This window comes from Saimiri boliviensis, chromosome 9 (genome assembly GCF_048565385.1).
Source record: "Saimiri boliviensis isolate mSaiBol1 chromosome 9, mSaiBol1.pri, whole genome shotgun sequence".
In the NCBI taxonomy this organism is placed as follows: Eukaryota; Metazoa; Chordata; class Mammalia; order Primates; family Cebidae; genus Saimiri; species Saimiri boliviensis.
Genome location: NC_133457.1, coordinates 43,356,041 through 43,376,550, shown reverse-complemented (window position 1 = coordinate 43,376,550; position 20,510 = coordinate 43,356,041). Strand labels below are relative to the sequence as shown.

Genomic DNA, 20,510 nt, shown 5'->3' with positions numbered 1-20,510 from the left:
AGCTTTTAATGAAATCAAAGTTCAAAGGAAAGGTGCTAAGCACTATTCTCTTCAAAAAGAAACACAGGCCGGGCACAGTGGTCCATGCCTGCAATCCCAGCACTTTGGGAGGCCAGTCGGGAGACTTGTTTGAGCCCAGGAGTTGGAGACCAGCCTGTACAAAATAGTGAGACTCCATTTCAAAAAAAAAGAAAAAAAGAAAAAAAAAAAAAGAAAGAAACATACGCTTTTGTGTTTCTTATTTTACATTATTAAAAATATATTTTATAAAGACCAAGATTCAAGAGTTGACACCATTTGAGTAATATGAATACTACTTGTCACCCAAAAGCTAAAATTGTCTTTTATTATGTTATAGTTTTCATCATATTAAAATGGCATAGTTACAGTAACTTATACAAATTCACTATAGAATTAGCATCCTGTAATTCCAGATTAATATTAAATTTTAGAAGTACAAGGGTATATAACAATGAAACATTCTAAATGTTATCTATTGCTTAAGACAAATTTTAACTGTATTTAAACATTAGGTAAAACATGCAACTCAGAGTAAATTGGTGTACAGTAAGTAAAAACCAATGGTGTATAGATAAAGAGGGTATCATGTAAGCTAGTTAAAAAATTATAATGAAGAGAGAACTAGTAAGAATATGGCAACCTGGCTGAAATTGATATTCATTAGGGTACGCCTCACATCAATAGGTAACATTTGGACTCTGTGGTCTTTATCAGTGTCCCAGCTGGTAATGGTGGAAGGTTAATGCCTTACCCAATTCTGTTCAATTTTCTATCCTAATTAGCCCTCCAAATCTATAGCTGTGAGCACCAAGTGTCTGTGCTCAAAAGAAACTAATTAATGCTAGCAAATTAGATCAAGTCCAAAGATCCAACAGCCAAACTCTTAGTTAAATGCTCCTTGTTAATAGGAAGTGTAGCTGTCAATAACTGCTGTTGGTGACTATAATGAGGCATCTTTCTTTCATTGAAAGTGATTTCATTTCTCTTTGTCCCTGGAAAAGCTGTTCTATTCCCTTCACAAACCTACGTTGCTGGCAGTCTGACCCAATTCTTATGATCAGCTAGGTTGAAATGACATTAAAAAAAAAAATCAAATGGAAAAGCTTTCCCACATAATCATGTTTTAGGCATTTAGCAGAAAATCAGATTACTTATTAAAATTCCTGTATCTTTATCTAAGAACGATACAATTGCTTTTATATAAAATCCTGTAATTATTCAATAAAGCAAAGGCATACAAAGTAAATAAATTACAATGGAAGTGTCCTGATTCTAAATTATGTCTTACTGTTTAGTTTAAATGAAGTTTTCTTCTGCTGCTTGAATAATTCTAATGCACATCATTTCCTAATCTATATGGTCAAATAGGGAAAATACTAAAGACGCCTTATTCCCTTATCAATTTTAGATTCTAAAATACTGTTTTGAATCACATGGCCTAAAGAACCAATATACATTTATGTATAAGAGATTAAAATTATGTTATAACATACATTCTAATATGGGTGAATACATTTAAATAATCCAGTGAGTCACAGATTTTAAGATGCTTTCAGTCTTCAGAAGACTTAAGTATATTAAAAAAGCAAAAACTTAACTATGTCAACATCCTAAACAACTTTTGATGAAGTGAAAAACACTTTATTTTCTGTACCATTACAAAACACTAGTTTGTAACACAAATAAATATTTTTAAGTTATATTGTACTCTTATTTCAAAAACCAAAGTTTCATTGTCTAAGAGACAATGAAAGACAATTCTGAAACCCAAAGCCATACAATCATTCTGCATTTTCATTTGAATTGTATCAGTAAAAATTAAATCTGTAATTGAGTTACCTAGCTTTCTTTCATTCTAGGTATAAAGATAATATGCTACAAGACAGCATAAATACAACTTATCTGTGTAACTTTAGTTCGTTGTACAGTAATAAGCAAATTTTCCTAGTAGTAAAAAGCCCTACAACTTTATTATAGGGTTTTAAAGTTTTATTTCCCCTCACCTGAATCAGGATATTTATTTTTAAAGTTCTATGAGGAATGTGCAGGATGTACCTCTTGTGACCATGAACGTGACCCCTGTCAATGTCATACATGCACTACCAGCAGTTGTCAATAGGTTGACTTCTCAGGACAACTGGGGGTAGGTGTTAAAGTTACTCTGATTAAACTAATTCACAGGAAAGCAAGAGTAAAACCATAGAATGATCATTTGTAAGAGTTTTAAAATGGAATAGGTCATAATAAGTTACTGAAGCAACAGAAATGACCATCACACATTGTTGAGTCCAAAGAACTACTCTTATTTTATTGCCTCCATTCATCAATTGTAAAGGTGCTAAGGGCAGAGGACAGGGAAAGAAACAAAAAGTGTTCCTAGTATCCAAATGTTATTGACCCAGTTCTGAAATTAGAGTTGACACAGCCAGCCCTGCTCCCCTGTAGAGATGCTTGCAGTGGAAGTGCAGCCCAGCATCCTCACTAAAAATTACTGTGGTCCCTCAATAAAGATGACCACAGGGAAAGTGAAGAAGTAAAGCCAGGAAAATAGCCTATGTCAGTAAAAGTTTATTACTTCTTTTGAGGGCCATTCCAAGAGGCAGAATTTTTTAAAGACATTTCTACAGTAATATTGCCATCTGCTTATCTAATAACTCATCATTTACAAATGTATTATGGCCTCATTTTTCACCTTTCACTGCTTTGTTTACATGTTTCACCAGAATGTCACATATTAATCACTAACATCTCTAGATTTATAGAATATAGGAGTATTTCCCGTTAAAAACATTTTCCAAAGAAAACATACATGTGTAGCTGTCTAGTGTATGGATTTACATAAATATATTCCACTTAGAAACATAAAACAAAACAAAAACTCCAGATTCATTGTAAGTCCTATTGGTATTCTATTAACAATTCAGTAACAGACAATGATGCCAAAGAAAATCACCTTAGAATACACACACACACACACACACACACACACACACACATGCACAGACACATACGCACACACAAATATATGAATAAGGTGACTGCTGAAAAACAGGTATATGTTAGATTTGATGTTTCTTCCCTATAAAAATCAGAATAACTTGCTTCTGCAAATTATTCATACCGAGTTTTTCGATGTATATAACTGTACTTCTGAGGGTTAAAAAAATGTTTTTTATTAGTAATTTGGGGAAATATTTTTAAGTTGCAAATGAATTGAAGATCACTGGAAGTTCTGAAAGCTGAAATACTGGTATTTCAGTGAAAGGGTGAGAAGCAATTCATACATATTAATTCATTGACTACTTGATTCTGAGGCTAAGGATTAAATTCAGATTGTATTATTAAAAATAAATTTGATTTTTACATGAATATTTGAATCTTACCTTGAATTTGTTCGGAACACCTTTCTCTGGCCTTTTCTCTCATTTTTTTAGGGATCAAAACATCTTTTTCGACATGTCTGAGATGCTGATCTGAAAAAAAAAAGGTCTTTCTTTAATAAAGTCTCAAGCAAATCACCAGATTAAAAGAAAAATAAGACTCTGGTTTACCTAAAATAAAAACCTAAGCAAATATACTCAAAACTTACAACCTTATGAAATTGTGATTATTTTAGTTCTTGAAAATCATCCTATTTTCAATGATTTTTTAAATAAACAACAACAAAAATGTGAGGAAGACGAGTAACATATTTCTTAAAATTTCTGCAAACTACACTGCAACATTTTTACTTTATAACATATTCCATGCAGTCATGTCTAAGTTAGCATCTAAATCATAATTCCCTTATTAATATAATCCACAAAAAGAGGATTTTCATTGATACTGAGATCCAAGAATAGATGAAGAGATAAAAGATTAAGAGACGCACAAGTTGTTTTGCTACCTAGTAACAGAATAGCCTAAAAAAGAACTGGCAGAAGAAAAAGTGGAACGACAAGTCTATATACAAAACAAAGCATGTGTGATTTCTATGCATTTTAAACACAACTTCCACAATTAGACTAAAATGGCAAATTGAACACCTGCTTTAGAGTTCCACCTGCTCCTTAGATGCTAAGAGAGTCCTGAAAAATAAACATGGGATAAGTGTCTTCAGTGAACCAAAAATGATGAGGAATCTCTGAAAGAAAAAAGGCAGATCAGGTCAGGTTATATGAGGTAATCATATTTCTATAGAGTATCCAGGGAAAAACACATGCCAAAAGTGGCCGCTACTCCATCCTCTGAAGCAGCAAATATGGAAAGCAAGAAAACTTCCTGAGAGGAAACTAAACAGTTATTAATTAAAGTGACTCAGTAGGAACCAAATGGTCAACTCTTCTGCTGCCTTTGGGCCATGGGTGAAAAAGGATATATAGGTATTTATCCCCAAAAGACCAGAAAGTTTCCCATTAAAAGAGTTCAGTAAAGTAGATTTTAGATTATTGTTAAGTACAATAAATATACTGAGGCAAATACAAAGACATGTGTCCTCAGACAGCAATGGACCATGGATTACCTAAATACAGTTTCATGAAATGTCTGAAACCCCCAAATCCTAAAAGCTTTAAAAGGGAATAAACACTGCCTACATAAAGGAATCGGAGTCAGATTTACATCATAGCTCACTGGCAAGCCACGATGCAACAAGACAATGGAGAAATAACTTCAAAGTTCTGAGAAAGAATTACTTTATAAAGAATTCCAGAGTCTCTAAACTACCAATTGTGAGTGAAGGACATTTTCAGATATACAGAAACGAAAATGTTTACCACCTTCAAACCCTACAAAAAAAGAAGTAATCGCCTTACTACAGTTGATCCTTGAACAACATGGGTTTGAACTGTGGAGGTCCACTTAATACTCAGATTTTGTCTAACCAAATGCAGACTGAAAATACAGTATTCTAGGGATGCAAACCTATATGGCATAGAGAGGATGGACCTTTAACACACATGGGTTCTGAGGGGCCCATGGGCAGGACTTGAGAATGCACAGGTTTTGGTAAATATGGGGCTCCTGAAACCAATCCCCTGGGTATACTGAGAAGTGACTACGATGTGCAACAACCACTAATCAAATTTAGTGATGTGGAACAATAAACATTTTATTGTGATTAGGGTTACTATGGGTCTGAGGGGCCTGATCTGGGAAGACGCAAAGTTCTGGTGGTTCTGGTCTTGATTTCTACAGCTACAAACACAGGGGCTTTTGTAGCTGTAGATTTCCTTACTTCCAAAATTCTTTCTTTCTTTATATATATATATCTGATATTGGCCTGGAATGGCCTATATATCTGATATTGGCCTGGAATGGCCAAAAGAAGTGCTCAGTTATGACTGTAAACCAGAACATCTCCCAATGGCCTCTCAACCTGGAGCCACTCAACACCATTTGTTCATCTTGCACTATACTGATTTTAAGTCATTAACGATAGCCCACACTCAGGTGGAAGGAAATCAGACTCATTATTGGTGACAAAACCACATTACAGAAAACCATGAAGGATGGGAGATAATTTTGTAACCTTCTTTGTAAAATAAAACCTATCACAAGAGGTAACAATATGCTCTGATTAAAAAAAAAAAAAAACTGAACCCATGATATGCAAATGTAAAATATATACCTCATATTAGAAAAACATAACTTAAATTTGGTTAAACTGTGAAGTCCTTGAACAACATTATCAACTAACTTAACCTTACTAACATTTATAGAATACCTAATAACAGAAGAACATCTATGAAAATAAACCATACAAACTATGTTTCCTGATATCAATGTAATTAAATTAGTAACCAATAACAGAAAGATCTCTGGATAATTTCCAAATATTTGTAAGCTAAATAACACACTTTTAAATAACTCATGGATCTAAGAAAATATCAAAAAGGAAATTAGAAAGTATTTTGATATGAATGAAAATAAAAATGCAATATATCAAAATTTATGTGATGCAGCTAAAACAGTACTTGGCAGGAAATTTGTAGCACTAAAAACCTATCTAGAAAAGGAAAAAAGGTTTTATATCAACTTATTTTCTACCTTCACAAACCAGAAAAAGGGTAAAATAAACACAAAGCAAGCAAAAGGGGAAATGATAAATATCAAAATATAAATCAATGAAATAAAGAATAGCAAATGAAAGAAAAAAAGCAATGAAATTAAATCTGGTTCTTTGAGAGGATCAGATCAATAAAATGTAAAAACCACTTGCCAAACTAATCAGAAAAAAAAGGCTACAAATTTCAAAAATCAGAAACAATAAATATTTTTAAATGATAAAGGAATATTATTAACAAATTTAGGCCAGTGAACTTGACAACTAAAATGAAATGAATGAATTCCTTTAAAAAAAAACACACAAAACAACCAAAGCCCACTCAAGAAGACCTTTATACCAAAAGCAAGAATGCTATTTACAAATCATATACACATAAACACAAAACCCACAGACCACTATGCCTCATGAACACAGATGCAAAAGTCCTCGAAGAAGTTTTAGTAATCAAACCCAGCAGTACATAAAAAGAAAGATACATCAAAACAAAGTTGGATTTATTTCAGGGAGGGAGTGTGGTTTACCATTTGAAATTCAACCAATGTAATCCATCAGATATATTAACAGTCCAAAAAAGGAAAACCACATAATCATATCAATTGATGCCAAAAAACACTGGACAAAATTCTACATGAATTCATAAAAAACACAATCAGTGCATATGGAACAGAAGGGAACTTTTAAAGAAGGGCATCTACAAAAAGCTATAGCTTACATCATACTTAATAGTAAAACTCTGAACGCTTTCCCTATAAAAAGAGAAACATGGTATATAGAATTACACAGAACTACATACACACACATATGAGTACATGCAGAAACTCGTGAAAACTGAAAAGGTCTATACTCTAGTTAACAGTATTGCACCAACTTCAGTTTCCTGGTTTTGATATTATACTACAGTTAAATAAGATGTCACCACTGAGAAAAACTACGAGAAGGACACTCAAGACTATACAGTATTTTTCGCAATTTTATGGGAGTCTATAATTATTTCAAAATAAAAAGTTAAAATAAAACTTCTAGAAAACAATCGCAGGAGAAAATCATCACGATCCAGATGTCATATAACTCCAGAACAAAAAAAAAAAAGTGCATGTAAAAACTGGTGAAATTCCACTAAGATTAATACCTGAATCAATGATATTATACCAATACCCATTCTCGCTTTCCTTGTTCACAACTGATTATAGAAGTCTGTCCCAACCTTTTTTCATTTTTGTCCTAAAAGGAGCCTTTTCTAACATTTTTAATCCTAATGTCCCTATGAAATTTTAATACTGCAGATACATATGCTTATGTACTATGGGTATAACAGTGCTTTATATATTAAAAGAGTAAGATTTTTGTCTCCACCAATGTCAATTTTTATCCTTTTGAAGACAGTATCAAAACCATTGAGAATACACATATCATGATTATGTAAGACAGCATCATTAGGGGAAGCTGAGAAGATGGTAGGTACATGAAAACTGTACAATTTTGCAGTTTTCTATTATTATTATATTATTACAAAATAAAGTTATAATAAAAAAAGTGAAAAAAATGTGTAAGGAAGAACAAAGGACATAGACTAGCCAAAACAACACTAAACAGGAGAACAAATTTAGATGCTTTGCAGCAACTACCTGATTACAAGCCATACTACAAAGCTACAGAAGTCAAGACGATGTAATGTTGGCATAATTCAGGCAACCAAAAAAAGTAATGTAACACAAGAGAACAAAAGGATCCAGAAATACTTCCATATATATATATATATATATATATATATATATATATATATATATATATACACACACACACACACACACACACACACACAATTTACTGACAAATGCACCAAGGCTAGTTAATGAATAAGTATTTTGACAAATGGTGGTAGAACTGTATTAACAACAACAAAAAAACCTAAACCCTTTGACCCCCTACTTCACAGTAACCACAAAAATTAAATGGCCATGGATCATAAACCTAATGTAAAAACTAAAATATTAAACAAAAAAGACCCTTCAATTCCTTGAAGTAGACCACTTTTTAAAGAGAACACAAAGCACTAAAAAGAAATTTTACAAATTATAAATTTGACTTCACCAAATGTAAAATCATTTGTCTATCAAAAGATACAATTAAGAAAATTAAAAGGCATGCCATAGACCAGGAGAAAAAAATTCACTTCATATATATATACATATATATATATATATATATATACACATATATATATATGTGTGTGTGTGTGTGTGTGTGTGATATATTCTAATATATACATAGACATATATATTCGACAAAGGACTTGAGTCCAGAATATATCAAGAAACCCTATCAATAATAAAAACACAACTCAATAAAAGATGGGCAAAAGGCTTCAATAGACACATCACAAAAGATGATCCTCAAATTGAAAATACACATATAAAAAGGTGCTCAAAATCATTAATCATTAAGAAACTGCAAATGAAGTCCTTCACATCATTTCAAACAAACGAGGAATGACTACAATTAAAAACAATGACAATGCCAAATGCTAGAAAGAATGTGGAGCATCTAGAACTTTCATGTCTTGCTAGTGGGACTGTGAAATGATACATTTCTCTGGAAAACTGCTGAGTTATAAAGTTAAAAATGTTCCACTCCTATGTATTCACTTATGCATGATAAATGAAAATATGTCCAGAAAACAACCTGCACAAGTCTATTTACAAAGCGTTATTCAGAACAGCCAAAAATTACTTAACACTTAAAAAATAATGATACTGTTGGTATACCACTACTAACAGTAGGATAGGTGATCTATCCTAGGTGAATCTCAAAAACATTTGAGAAAAAGAAAGCAGACATAGGAGTACATACTGCATGATTCAAGAATATGTAAAGTTAATCTATGGTGATAAAAATTACAAAAGTGGTTATATACAGAAGCTGAGAAGTATTCTCTGAAAAATGTCATTAGGATATATATATTTATTAAAACTCATTTAAGAGCTGTAAATTTCACTGTATATTTTGCCTCAATTTAAAACAGATTAGCTTTGAAAATTATAGAAATCTGCTCCCATACTGGGAGATTTCAACACATAACCATTAGAAATTAGGTTACTAAGTAGACAAAAAGATTCATAATTTTCTCCTCAAAGATACTGTTCATCTTTCATTAGACTTCAATTGGTAAATCTATCTTTCCATAAATAACCTGTTGTAATTGTTTATTGCTAGTGTATAGGTTCAATTGATTTTTTATGTTGTCCTTATAGTCAATACAACCTCTCTCAATTTTAATAATTTGACAATAGATTATCTTCCAATTTCTATGCAGATGAACACAGAAAACAGTTTTGTATCTTCTTTTTAAATTCTTACTGGCTAAGTCCTTTAGAAAAGTGGTGAGTAGTAACTAGCAAAACCTCTGTCTTGGTTGCTCAAATTTTATTTAGAATCTTTTCAGTTGTCACCATGTTAATATTTGCCTATGACTTTCCTCTCTTCGCATCGTTTTGGTGTTAAAGTTACATTATTTAAACAATAAATTAGGGACTCTCCTTTCCCTTTATATTAACCAGAACACTATGTACAAAACAAAGATTATTCTCAGTTCCTTGAAAGTTTGTTAAAAACCACCTGTGACGGTCAGTTTTATAGTTCAGTTCAGCTAGGTTATAGACCCCACTTATTCATGCAAACATTAATTCAGGTCATGCTGTGCAGGTATTTTGCAGATTAATATAAAGGAGATTATCAAAGATAATTTGGGTGACCCTAATTCAATCAGTTCAAAGGACTTAAGAGCAGAACTGAGGTTTTCCTGAAGAATTACATTTGCTGACTGCAGCTTCAACTTCAGATCAAGAATTCCAAGCTTGCCCTTCCTGATATGCCCTATGCATTTCAGACTTGTCCAACCAGTCCCTACAATCACATAAACCAATTTCTTGTAATAGAACTCCTAACATGTACATGTATATGTATACATACACACACACATATATGCATGGATGTATATATACATATACACATTAAGACACACACACACACACACACACACACACACACACACACACACACACACACGTTTTTCTTCCTACTGATTATTTCCATGGTGGAATCCTGACCAATACACCACCTATCAGGGCTTGTGTTTTGGAGTATGTATGTTTGTATGTGTAAGACACATAGGCACAAAGAGAATTTTAACTATTTGTAAAATTCTTACAATTCTTTTTACTTATTCTAGAGGCAGCTGAAATTTTAGCAAGTTTGTATTTCTCAAGGGCACTGTTTCACCTAATTTTCAAAAAAACTGATATGAAGGTGTTCACATGATTTTCTCTTTACCACACCTGTAGTTGTATTCCAATTTTCACTGCCTATGTAAAGATAGACAAACTTTTTCTGTGAAGAACTAGAGTATAAATATTTTAAGCTTTGCAGGCTACATAACAACTCTGTCATATACACATGTATGTATATGTATATATGACATATATACACATATACACATGTTAAGTGTATATATATAATTTTTTAAACAATTCTTTAAAAATGTTACCAACCATTCCTAGCTTATAGGTCTTTCCATATTTGGCCCATAGACCATATCTGCTGAACTCTTTGCACTTTCTCTTTTTCCTTAGCTTTGCAGAAGCTATGAGAAACATTCCGGGCACAATGGCTCACATCTGTAATCCCAACACTTTGGGAGGCTGAGGCAGGTGGATCATTTGAGGCCAGGAGTTCAAGACCAGCCTGGCCAACATGGTGAAACCCTGTCTCTCTGAAAAAAAAATGGAAAAAAAAATTACCCGGTAATGGTGGTGCCCGTCTGTAGTCCCAGCTTCTCAGGGGGCTGATGCAGGAGAATTGCTTGAACCAGGGAAGTGGAGGTTGCAGTGAGCTGACATTGTGTCACTACACTCCAGCCTAGGAGACAGAGCAAGACTCCATCTCAACAAAAAAAAAAACAAATGAGGACACAAAACAAAGCACTGAGACTGGAAGCATGGATGGAGAGAAAAGAACAAATTCAGAGGGAGGCCCTACAAGGACTGACAGTGCCTAAGGGGGCTGAGGGAAGGGGATGATTCAAGGAGGATTCCCAGTTTGCTGGCTTCAAGTAAAAGGATATGACCATTAACTGAGATAGAAAATATAAAGGAAGGATCAGGTAAGAGAGAAATTCAGTTGTGGACATGCTGAATTTGAAGGGACTGTGACATCTTGTAGAGTGGAAAGCTGATGCGTATTTACAGAGAAAAGAATAAAACTGAGACTATATCCACAAATCCCTTTTTGCCTTGCCTATAAATCATAATTAGACATCAATAACTGTTCAGTGTGATTACTAAACAGATTAGAAGACGTTGAATTATCTATTTATAAAATCAATTTCAAAGTGTTACTTTTTTTCACGTATATAATTTTAATCTATACAACTTACTCATAATGCGTCCTGATGAATCTTCTCTTTGCTCTATAAATCTTTCAATGGTCTTAAATAACTAAGTCAATATTATTTTAAATCAATTCCTGAATACAGACATAGATTTTTCCAAAAATAAATTATAAAAGAAATTTACCTACATTTTGAATTCGAAGTTGTAATATTCCTATCAAACACATTTTTAAAATGGCTTGTTGAGACTGGTGATCATTCTTCTAAAACTTCCTAGGGAAAATAAATAATTCCAGAATAGTATTAATATTGATTAAAGTTTTCTAAATTCTTGGTATTAAATCAGAAATGACAGTATTAAAAATATAAAAATTCTACTAAAGGTTTTCTCACTTGATACCATAGCAGCCACTAAGTATCAATGATTTATTAATTATAATTTTTGAAAAAGCTATCTTCAACATTACAAATATAGATATGATATTTTTATTCACAAATCACAAAGTGATTCTCTTAATCTGGTGTATATAGGTTATACATTTGTACAGAGGTTGCAAAACTAAAAATTAAATTTTGAAAGTATACTACTATATAGTCACATAAATTTATGCTGAATTAAAGAATCAGGATAATATCACCAGGGAAAATTTCCAAAGCTCTAACTTCTCAACATTCTATCATCACCTGAAAGTCAATTTTCACCTTTTTCACTGGCTGAATTTGTTAGCTCATATTTTGCTTTGGGGCTCATGTGTTCTTGCAATATGGCCGTACTAGATTATAAGGCTACTGACAACAGCACTTGCTGTGAATCCACAAAGAAACAGTGAAGCAAATCAGAATATTACAGAATCTTTAATAGGAAATAATGTGATATATAAAGGGCAAGCTACGCCTTTTTAATAATGAAAACATTCTAAATTAACTAATTTGAAACTTATTTCAGTAATGCCACTTTTTAAAAAAATGTCCTAGTTACACTTACTTGTTTCTGAAGACAGTTTGGTGCTACTGTTTACTCTGCAGGAAAAACATGAAAAATGCTTTTAATAAACTTGCAACAGTGTTCTTATTAGCGATAGTTTCTATCTTTGGGTCCTTCTTGTTTGTTTGTTTTAGCTATTTGTGGGAGGAGGGTTGTTTTTGTTTTTTTGAGAAAGAGTCCTACTCTGTCACCCAGGATAGGGTGCAATAGTGTGATCACAGCTCACTGCAGCTTCTGCCTCCTAGGCTCAAGTGATCCTCCTATCGCAGCCTCCCAAGTAATTGGAAACACAGGCACGCACCACCACATCCAGCTAATTTTGTTATGTGTATTTTATAGAGATGGGGTCTCACTATGTTTCCCAGGCTGGTCTCAAACTCGCTGACTCAAGCAATCCCACCACTTCAGCCTCCCAAATGCTGGGATCACAGGCATGAGTTACCACGTCTGACTGGTCCCTCTTCTTTACTAGCTATGAAAAGTCTCAAAAGGCAGAGCCCCAGGAAGAAGGCATAATATACGAGACCAGAGTTCTCAATTGTTAGTTCCAAGGGCTTCACACCAGGAATCTAGGTAAACTCCAGTTTTTCTCAACAGCACAAAGATATGCTTGCTCATGACCAGATATTCCTCTTGCAATTTTGTTCATACCCTCTTGCTATAATGACAGAGTAAAATGAGGACAAGCAGAAGAAGAGACATCTTAGAACAGGAAAATTCACCTTCCTTCTTTGAAGCAATACTTGAACTGACAAAATAAAAATAGAAAGGGAAATCAAGAGTAGGAGAGATTTTACTCCCAATGCTCCAGCCTGCCTCTGGCTGTGAAACCTAGAGATAAGGGCAATGAATACATACAGTCTTCATAACAGTTTTCTCAGGTACGTACTTTGATTTCATTTTGCTGATAAAAAGAAGTCGGAGGCTCAAAGAAGTGAAATGACCCAAGCCTCTGATAAAGTGCCAATGCCAAGATCATGTAACTTAGGTTCTAAACCTTCAATGACACCACCATGCACATGGAGTAGTGGCCTATTTAAGGGAACTTTGGCAAACAAGGCTAAATGAGCTTCCACAGTTATGCTGAAGCAGGGAAAGAACACTTAGACAGTAAATTTGTGTTTCAGAGGCATCATCATCTGAACAAACAAAATTCAAAAATTCAGTTCTCAATTTTTTTATCAGAAAGTAAAATCAAAGGGAATTCTGATTCTGCTTCCTATCATGGAAAAAAATATTTTTAAAAGCAAGAGGGGCAATTCATCAGTTGTTTGAACTAACACATTCAAAGAGAATAAACATCAAATATTAGGTCAGTTACTAACAATCTAATTTTGTATATGCTCAAATGCTTACAAAATATGGAAAGTACATCAGTGAGACAGACGTCTCTAAGATTTCTGCTTAGCTTCTGAGTCAGGTACCACCCATATCCCACAATAGTATGCTTCCTCTGAGCTCCTCTGTCCTATCAGCTTTCACTGTTAATTAACCACCTTGTTCACACGAGATGTGCCCACCTTCCAATAGCACCCATTTCTTGGACCTCAGATTCTGCAGATTGCTAGGTGTGAAAGCTGCTTCTTCTACCCACACTGATTTAACCAAGAAGAGGCCAGAAAGGGACAACAAATTTAAAAGTACACCAAAGCAGGAAATTAACTTATGCAATAAGACCTGCCAATTTTAGAAATGGGTTACAACTGCCATTGTGACCATAATTTCTTAAATGAACAAGTTTCACATTTACTTTATTTGGTAAAACTTCAAGACCGTCTTTGCCTACAAGCATAATTTCCCACTGATATCTGCCAGAAAATCAGTAGTGTTATGGGACAGGTGCAGACATTTGAGAAAGGAATAAATGACAGCATACCTCTGGCCTTCTTAGCAATACATTGCCTTATTTACTTTTTTTCTCATATACACCTAGAAGATTCTGTAATATTCTCAACCCTATGAATGTTCCGCAGTGCCTCTGTCTACCTGGTTACTACTCGTTCTTCTTTCACCTTACAGTATTTCATAGAATTCCTATAAAGAAAATATAGTACTTGGATAATGGGATATGAGAATTATTTTTATATTGAAGAGTTTTTCACTTATTTCAGACTCAGCCTTTGCTCAAATCACATCTTCTTTCTTGGTATGGCTTCAGAGCTAGTCTGAAGTAAACATAAAAACCAGTTCCATAATTTAACGTTTTGGGGGTGGGAGCAGTATGGTTTCCATATGGTTTGTCCCCACAAATTTCATGTTTAAGTCTGATTCCCAGTATGGCAGTGTAAAGAAGTGGCACCTAATGGGATGTGTTTGGGTCATAAGGGCAGACGTCTCATGAATGGCTTTGTGCCCTTCTAGCAGTAATGAATTCCTGCTCTTGCTGTAGGGACTGGTTCTCGAGAGTGGACTGGTTCTCAGAGAAACCGATTAGTTCCCAAAAGACTGGTCTGTTGTAAAATTCAGGATGCCTCTCAGGTTTGGTCCCTCTTCACATATGCCCTCTTACCCCTTGACCTTCTCTGCCATGTTCGGACACAGCATAAAAGCTCTCATCAGAAGCCAAGCCGATGCCATGCTTCCTGGATAGCCTGCAGAACTGTGAGCTAAATACATCACTTTCTTTATAAATTATTCATCTTAAGGTACTCCTTCACAGCAACACAAAACAAACTGAGACAAGGGAAGTAGCATTTCCCAGGATAATCATCTATTACCTTCACCAAACTGTCTCTAGTTAAACTTTGGCTGAAGTTCAAATTCATTTTCAGAACAAAGATTTTCCAAAATGAGGATATTAAAATGAGTATACTGAAGAATCTGAAGGGAAATCTGAAAGGAGTTTCAAAAATATCCTGAACAATGTAAACAATACTAGAAGTATACATTTCCAAGGTAATATCTGCACTTAATCCTCCTGGAGCAATCCCACAAGGTTCCACCTTTAAAGATGGCATTTATGATGCTGAGTTCTCAGTGCTCATCTCTATCTCCAACTCTCCACATTGTTAACTATCTACTGGTCGTTTCTATGCCTCATCAGCATCTCAATTCCAACGTAAATTTTCTACAATGTAAACTTTCATTTTGCCAACCTAGTGGTCACGTTACCCTTCTTAGCTGAAAAATCAGCTTATGATTACATAGCACACAGAAGCAACATGATAAACATTTACAGAAAGAAGAAAAGGGTGGTGAATGAAACCGGTTTACAAACATCATCTCATTCAGAAGAAGGTATAAAGAAACTAAGACTCAGAAAGCTCAAAGCAATCTTGCAGCATTACCCATCAAGTAACGGGTAAAGCCAAACTCTAGTTCAGTCTTGGTCTTTACTTTCCATCTTCTATCTTTTTTTTTTTTTTGTTACCAAAGTTTACTTCTTTAAAACCCAACTCAACATTTCTCCAACCCAAAGTTCTCCCTGATCCCCAGGACTAAACAGTGATTTCTCCTTTCTCTAACCCCAAGATTTTGCCTGCACTAGTTCTGTTGCCGTATCACACCTGGACTTAAATACATCACATCACACTATATACGCAATCTTCTCCCGCCACATCACTGGTTGGTATAACCTGAATTGTGTTTACCATTCCCCAAAGTCATATGTTGAATCCCTAATCCACAATGTGACTGTATCTGGAGACAGTGCTTTTGGCAAGTAGTTGAGGTTAAATGAGGTCATAAAGGTGAGGCCTTAATTTGATAGGATTGGTGGCCTCATAAGAAGCAGAGGGCTCTCTTTCCTTCGCCCTCTCTCCTCCTCCAACCCCCTTTTCCCTATCCCCTATCCCCTCACCACCATGTGAAGACAGAGGGAGAAGGCAGCCATCTGCAAGTCAGGACATGAGTCCTTGCCAGCAACCAAATCTGCTTGCACCTTTGTCTTGAACTTCCTAGCCTCCAGAATAGTAAAAAAAATAAATGTACATTGTTTAAGCCACTCAGTGTATGTTGTGTGGGTCACTCAGTCTATGGGATTTTGTTACGGCAGCCTGAGTAGACTACGACAGATTTTGGTACCAGAATTTCTCAACTCTGGATGTAACAAAGAACCACCTGAGAGGACTGTACGCAATTCTTAGTGCTTGGGCCCCACCCCAGACCAGTTAAATAAAAAATGCTGGGGTAAAAGCCAGGCACTGGTATTTTTTAAGACTCCCCAAACAATAATAATAAGCAGCTAGATGAGAACTACTGTATGTAACAGTTAAATTTAATGAGGTCAGAGACCACATCTAACTCATCTTTGTAATTCCAACTCCTGGCATATGATAAATATGCAATAAAATTGTTTTAACTGTTTAACAATGACAGATATATTTAAAAGAGTTTTAATATTTGATAGTTACAGATCCTCTGTAAACAAATACTTATGCACCTATTATGTACCAATCACCACACCAGAGATTGTGTATACAATAATGAATCAGACAAGCAAGGTTCCTTACTCTGCAGCATAAACATGTGACACTCTATATTCCAATTAATCATGTTTAGGTAATTAACATATCTTTTCATCTGTAAGACTCTCCCAGTAACAGTTTTTATTTTTAGCAAAACACAATGCAGGATAGTAAACACCACATTCTTAACAGTTTTTTCCTTCAATGTTCTTACTTAATGCAAAAATAGAACAGGTGATTGTGGGGAAGAATATTAATTTTTGTATCAATAGTCTTACTTGGGTACAATTTTGTTTGCTCCACTTATATCAAGTACAAGGTAATACTTCTCAAATTTCTGACATTCACAGATGTCCACAGATGTCAAAAACGCAGAATTTTACACATATGCGATTAACAACAACAACAAAAAAGATACTAATCCAGGCAACAACACATAAACTTGAATTTATTTCTGTGCTGAGTCAAGAACCCCTTAAGACCCTTAAGACAAGCATTAATATTTAAAATCATAAAAGTTTAAGGCTTGAAGCAACCTTAGCAATTATCTGATGTATCTCTCTATCTCTCATCCTCAAACCTCATATTATGTCATTAAAGATAAGTTAATGACAAAGTCTGAAAAAAGAAGTCAGTCTTATTAACTGTCAAATTTGGTGTTGATTCCACAACAACACACTACTTCCCTGGCGGTAGGTGGGCAATCTTATACAATCTAGGTGAAATTAAACGACCTATCCTTTTATCTAGTCTCTAATAAATTTAAAGAGGTGGAGTCATATGAAAAATATTTACTATTTATTACACAGGGAGAATATTCCCATTCTCCAAATCACGCTTTTATTTCTCCAATTATTTGTTAATACAGGTGCATCATATCTGTAGGTTTCCTTTTATTTATCAAGGGAAAGGAATTTATATCTACAAGGAAAACAACTCTATACATAGGTTATATGATACTTTGGTTTTTTTTTTTTTTTAATTTTAAACATTAAAAAAAATTTAACTGGAGGTGGTGACAATCAGGAAAAGCCTCCTATGAAACTGATTTTAAATTGAGTTGTGAAAAATAAACAAGAATTAAATAGACTTGGGGATAGGGAAGACACGGAAAATTCTAGAGATAACAGCATATACGACGGCCTAGAAGACAAAAAAAAGTACAGCTTTGCCTACCTTAGGTATATCATAAGCCAGTTTTATTCAAACTTGTTAACCACAACCTGTGACACTTTACTAGATGCAGTACACATACCTGTATATATGTATATATGTGTGCAAGTACCACTTCCTATCTGATCTGTTTCTATCTGAACTCTCACTACTATCTAAACTCTCACTATCCAACTAAGATTCCTAATAGATTCAGACAAATTATTTTTAGGATAGAGATGATATCCCTCCTGCAGCAGAGAACGTTGGAGCATTCATACCTGCAACTTCTCAAGACTGCCTCTGGGCACGGAAGCCCTTTGCAGTTTTCCTTGCTGCTGTCCTCCTTCCCAACTCCTGCAGTAATCAATGACTGCAAAATGGCATTAGAGCTCAGCTCCCTTGCCTCCAAGACACAAAAATTCTATGTACCATGTGGTACACAAGGGCTGATTAGGCTGAGACTAGCCTTCCCTGAAACCACATCCTTGCTTAGACTTTTCCCCTCCCCTCTTCTATTTTCCTTACTCTCTTACGGGGTTTTATTTCGTTTTTTTCTAAAGGCAATCCATTAATAAATCACTTTCATGTAAAACACCCAAGTTATATGCAGTCCTCATGACCAGATCCTATTCTCTAATACTGTGGCCAAATAAATGAAACTAGGGCTTCTCAGGGAAATAACTATTTCAATGGATGGGCCAGGGTAGGTACAAAATGAAGCAATGATATCTTTTTTCAGGAAATAAAAAGGAAATGCTCAAAAAAACAGTGTGAGCATATGACAAAGATTCAAAAGCTAGCTTGAAAGAAACTCAGGCCAAATCTGGGGAAATTCAAGCACAAAAACTAATTATGCATATTAACAGAGTATAAACCATTGAAAAATACAGGAATTCATGAGTTCTTACGAATAATACCAATAATAAATTCATAAATAAATGAAAATTAAACAAAGCAGTCCCTTGCTTAGAGCAAAATGTCAACAACCAACTAGTAAATGTGAAGGGAGTGTGCTGGAGGTAGAAAATCATTATTCTGCAACCATTATGGAAAGACTGAATCAAGTAAAAAACATTAATGGACCCTAAATCAAAGGGAAATACTTGATGAGAAGCAAATATTTACAAGGTCTTAATCTTCCCACAGATTAGTTATTAATTGCAAAACAGGGAAAATATGGCAATAAAACAGGGCAAAACCTTGAGTGGGTAATCAAAACTCACATCACCTATGAGAGACATATACCATGTGCCTCCAGATGGGATACTCTGAGAAAGACGCATCATGCATGCAGTATTTGGCTGAGATCAAGGTTATTCCTAATCTAAACAACAGTCAGATCAATAGAAAATGAGGAACATTCTATTTGTCACTCCCTTCCCTAAAAACTTGCAGTATCTTCCCATTGTTCTTAGTATAAAATTCAAAATCCTTGAAATGGTTTACAGGTCATTTTATGCTTCATAACTGAAATCCCCAACCCCACCCCACTGCTACGCCACATACTCCTCTTTAATCTTAATTCTTCTATCTTATGGTCTTCACTTATGGCAGTGTTTTTTCAAATTTCACAGAGAACCATCAGAGAGTTGTTAAATTAATCTAGTGAGTCAAAAACATAGACAAAAATAATGTATTTTCTATGGCAAATACACTTTTAATTTATAAATATACAAAATGTAGACATTAAACAAGTCTTTTTTCTTTTGTTCGGTGCCACCAATGTAATTTACATCTAAGATACTCTAGAGATACAGCAGCAATAATAAAATCAAAATTTTTCTAGCTGGCCGGGCACAGTGGCTTACACCTATAAACCCAGCACTTTGAGACCAAGGCGCGCACAGCACTTGAGCCCAGGAGTTGAAGACCAGCCTGGGTAACATGGCAAAACCCTATCACTAAAAACAAATTAAAACACAACAAAAAAATTTCTAATCAACTCCATAGCCTTTTACATATTAAACACACAATGCTCAAAAGCGATTCTTCAAGTTTGATGTCTAACTTAAAAAGTAAAATTTTCTAGTAAACGTAAGTGCTAGTACTGTGCCCATTACCCCTAAAGCTAATTTACCTACATCCCCACAGGAACCACTAAAAGAACTGCAACTTGGAGTGCTGCACCCAAATACTCCAGCGCATCCATAAGGAAATCCTTGAAGACACATATACTTTAAACACCTTCTCATGGAATGTCCTGAAATTCCTGACCCCACTTTCCACCCCCTAAACCCTATCTCTGGCCCATTTTCCTCCTCTTGTTAGGTTTCTGGAAGAAAACAGCAATAGAAGGACACAGGGACACACATACACCTAATTAAAGAAAATTCCCTTAGGGTGCCATGCCCCATCCTGTATAAGTAGAGAATGAATCCATGGTGGCAGAGGGAAGACAATCTTACTAATAAGGAGAAAAGTCAAAGAAGAGAGAAAGGAAATACTTCTAGTTGATAGAGAAAGGCAAAAATCAAATTTATCAGGTGCAGTTTACTATGGGCCATCATCTGA

At 34.7% G+C, this 20,510-nt stretch overlaps 1 protein-coding gene across 4 annotated transcripts in view; it reads right to left on the bottom strand.

The window, feature by feature from the left end:
* The window catches only part of CMC1 (C-X9-C motif containing 1), an 85,100-nt gene that overhangs the window by 60,791 nt on the left and 3,799 nt on the right, over positions 1-20,510 (bottom strand). For 3 of the 4 annotated variants that reach the window (XM_074405773.1, XM_039480246.2, XM_003936052.3), the window contains exon 2: positions 3,405-3,494. In XM_074405773.1, the coding sequence (XP_074261874.1) occupies positions 3,405-3,494 (90 nt within the window). Of the gene's footprint in view, positions 1-3,404; positions 3,495-11,641; positions 11,727-12,438; positions 12,474-20,510 lie in introns of all 4 variants that reach the window. The other variant, XM_074405774.1, reaches the window with a different exon arrangement.